The sequence below is a fragment of the Diaphorina citri genome, unplaced genomic scaffold (genome assembly GCF_000475195.1).
Source record: "Diaphorina citri unplaced genomic scaffold, Diaci psyllid genome assembly version 1.1 scaffold7899, whole genome shotgun sequence".
Classification (NCBI taxonomy): domain Eukaryota; kingdom Metazoa; phylum Arthropoda; class Insecta; order Hemiptera; family Psyllidae; genus Diaphorina; species Diaphorina citri.
The window spans coordinates 1-3,211 of NW_007385275.1; the positions used below are offsets into that span (position 1 = coordinate 1).

The 3,211-nt window shown below is 43.1% G+C and overlaps 3 protein-coding genes across 3 annotated transcripts; all 3 read right to left on the bottom strand.

The window, feature by feature from the left end:
- Positions 1-88: 88 nt before the first annotated feature.
- LOC103522314 (zinc finger Y-chromosomal protein 1-like) lies at positions 89-820 on the bottom strand (the record flags this gene model as incomplete). The annotated part of the gene is made up of 1 exon (XM_008487419.2): positions 89-820. A coding segment is annotated over exon 1 (732 nt), but the record flags the coding sequence as incomplete, so codon positions are not given.
- Positions 433-2,589, bottom strand: LOC108254049 (gastrula zinc finger protein XlCGF26.1; the record flags this gene model as incomplete). The annotated part of the gene is given in 1 exon segment (XM_017449005.2): positions 433-2,589. A coding segment is annotated over 1 exon segment (1,509 nt). The 3' UTR covers positions 433-1,037.
- Positions 2,590-2,679: 90 nt separating this feature from the next.
- On the bottom strand, positions 2,680-3,195 carry LOC103522315 (zinc finger and BTB domain-containing protein 41-like). The gene has a single exon (XM_017449004.1). The coding sequence runs from the start codon at positions 3,193-3,195 to the stop codon at positions 2,680-2,682; it is 516 nt and encodes a 171-aa protein (XP_017304493.1).
- Positions 3,196-3,211: the final 16 nt, after the last annotated feature.

A 3,211-nucleotide genomic window follows, 5' to 3' on the forward strand; every position in this document is an offset into this window, starting at 1 on the left:
GACTGTGTGCATGCAACTGTTTCTTCAGAGAGAACTTCTCTCCACATAACCTACACGAGTAACTACGTTCCGCGTACCGATCTCTCACATTCTTGTGTGCCTCCGTCAAATGCCGTCTAATGTCTCCTCTTTGATCAAAGATTTCATTACAATGAGAGCACCGATGCTTGAGAACACCTTCAATATAAATACTTGTCTTGTTCCTCTCTACTTTTTTACTCGATATCTTCTCCAGACTCAACAGCTTGTCATGTTTCTGTCGCATGTGTACAACTATGTCTGATGGGAATCGGATTTTCTTTTTCTTCTTCTGCGGACATAGATTGCATAGGAATTGGGTTTGTTTCTTATGAATCCCAAACATATGTGTCCACAGCATGCTACAGTTGGAGAACTCACAGTGACACACTTGACATGGATGTGATTCACAGTGGCGGCAGTCTTCACTGGGGGAAATGTGTTGTACACTGTGATCTGGACATGTATTGGAGAACAGACACGGCTTCGAACAGTCTTTACACAGGAAGGAAATATCCTGGAAACATTGGATCCTATATTCTTCCCCATTCGTACTTGTATGAAAACTATGTACGCTGCGCATATGTCGCAGGATAAACTTACTTTGCGTATACAATTTGTTGCACATTTTACAAGCGTACCATACCAGTTGAGAATTACCGTAAACAACCTGACCATGATCTATTTTAATATGCAACTCGACAAAAGCTTTGTCTTGGAATGTTTGGCCGCAATAATAACAAGCAGCAGCACACGAGACACTACTTCTAGTATTGTGAGTTCCAAGTGTTTGATAACACATTGGACATGGGTGGTGGTGCTGCTGTTCACTCACAAGGGAGAGTGAGGAGAGGCTGCTGTGTAGAGTCAGATGGTTTGCTAGGTCCGAGCTAGAGTTAAACTTTGCATTACATGTACAGCAAGTCCAACACCTGTACCTGTAACACAGCAAGTAGCCTTTGTGTTTATAACATACCCGTCACGTGTTAGACCTACGTTAGAAGTTCTAGTGATGCTTTTTATCTTAGGCGGTGCGTCTTATAATGCTGTACAAGATATTTTTTGACAGTGAACGCGGCGTCACAATGCTCACACGCAAAGGAGCGGATAGGATTATGAGTTTCCTGATGTTTCCGCATCTCAGTGCGTGAGCGGAATCCTTTACCACACGTCTCACACACATGAGACTTGGCGATGTTCATTTCCTGATGGACATGATTGTTGTGATTCCTGAGCTGCCAGACACGCAGGAATGCTTTACCACAGTGCGTACACACGTAGCACGCATTCTGCGCATGCGTTATCTTATGACTATATAAACTAGAGGACTGAGCAAAGTTCATCCCACATTGGTCACACACGTAAGGTTTCTCACCGGTGTGCGTGCGAAGATGTTTGGTTAGATTGGATGAGATGGCAAAGCTTCTCCCACAGAACTGACAGTCATAACTTCGAGTTCTCTCATGTACAGAGTTGTAGTGAACTTTGAGCTTGGTCTTGGTTTTGAACGCCTTTGTGCACTTATCACACGGATACGGCGTATCCTCACAGTGTGCATAAGCCATGTGACGCTTCAGAGAGGAAAATGTCTGTAAGACAGACGGACATTCCCTGCACAGAAACTTTTCTTTGCCGTCAACTTTAATACGGCACTTACTCTTTAACGCTTTGTCAGTACTAGGCACAAGTTTCAAAATCATGTTGTGACTGAGTAGAAAATGTTCCACTAAATCTTTCTCATCGCGTATGGACACAGAACATAACATACAAGTATGCTGAGTATCCTTGTGTATATCAAACATATGGCGCCACAAAGAGCCCAACTCTGTAAAGTGAACCTTACACAACTGACACTTTCCCGTGTCCCCACACAGGTGTGTGTCGTGTTGTAGCATCGTTTTGAACTTGGTGTTGCACAACACACAATGCAAGGACCCTGCTGAGGCGGGAATAAACTCCTCGCCATGACCATTGTGAATACTTATCACATGCGACTTGGCCAGGGCTTCACTCATAAAGTTTTCCTTGCAAAACGAGCATGTGAACGAATTTTCTACTTTCATTTCTTTATCAAATAGATAATCCATCTGATCACCCAGCTGAGCACAGGCTTTCATGTGAGTCAAATATTCCTTGTCAAAGCTGAATTTTTCATCACAAACATAGCATAAGTAAGCGCGGAAGGATTTAAAATTCAAACCATGCACTTGTTGCCTATGACTTTTCAATAAACTTTTCATGGGAAATACTTTATCACACTCTGTACACTGAAACACAGCATGATTGTCAAAGTCCGGCTGCTTTGTTGCCAGGTGCCGTCTTATATGTGTGATTAACTTTTGTTTCCTGGTAAAGTTCCCGTCACATATATTACACGTGTATTGTTCGCCTTGTTCCAGTGGAATGCTGTCATACACCACCTCCTGTTGAGACCTATGCTCCTCATACATAGGGCGGTGACATAGGGTACACTCAGTATCATCATAAGGCACCTCGTGCTGATCCATACAGTGAGAGGCAAGCTCCATAGGAGAGCCATAGTTAGCATTGCATTCACAGCAAGCCCACCTGCAACACCAAGCGGTTTCATTCGGGTTATACTATCATCTCCTCTCAAAACAAACACAGCTTTGAACGTTAATAAGAATTAGACTAATGCTATTAAGTGGCTATCCTATCACCTATGTAATGATGCAAGTAGTGGGGTGTCTCTTCGCATTTAATACGTCGCTCTACTTTGACTTTACTGTAATGGGCTTTCATATGAACTTTTAAATGTTTGGTAAACTTGAAACTCGACTGACAGATATCACAGGTGAACGGTCGCTCATCCGAATGACATAGCCTATGCCGCTTCATCTCATAGTTGCTTTTGAAACTCTTCTGACATATATCGCACATATGCAGACGTGCGTTCTGATTGTGTATGGCGAGATGTCGATTGAGCTGATCCTGACGATGAAATTTCTTACTACACACACAACACTCGTGTTTTGGTGGCTCTATGTGGACGATGCGATGCATACTTAGAGTGGAATTGCGAGTGAATGATTTACCGCACGTTTCACAGATGAACGCCCCCACATGTTCCGATAAATGTTCTTTCAAAGCGGTATTATTCGGGAAGGACCTATTGCACACATTACACTTGTAGTGGCGAAGCCCTAGGTGAATCATGTTATCGTGCACTTTG

Excerpts from the sequence above, each read along its gene's own strand:
- LOC103522315 (XM_017449004.1), bottom strand. The coding sequence starts at position 3,195 with ATGATTCACCTAGGGCTTCGCCACTACAAGTGTAATGTGTGCAATAGG.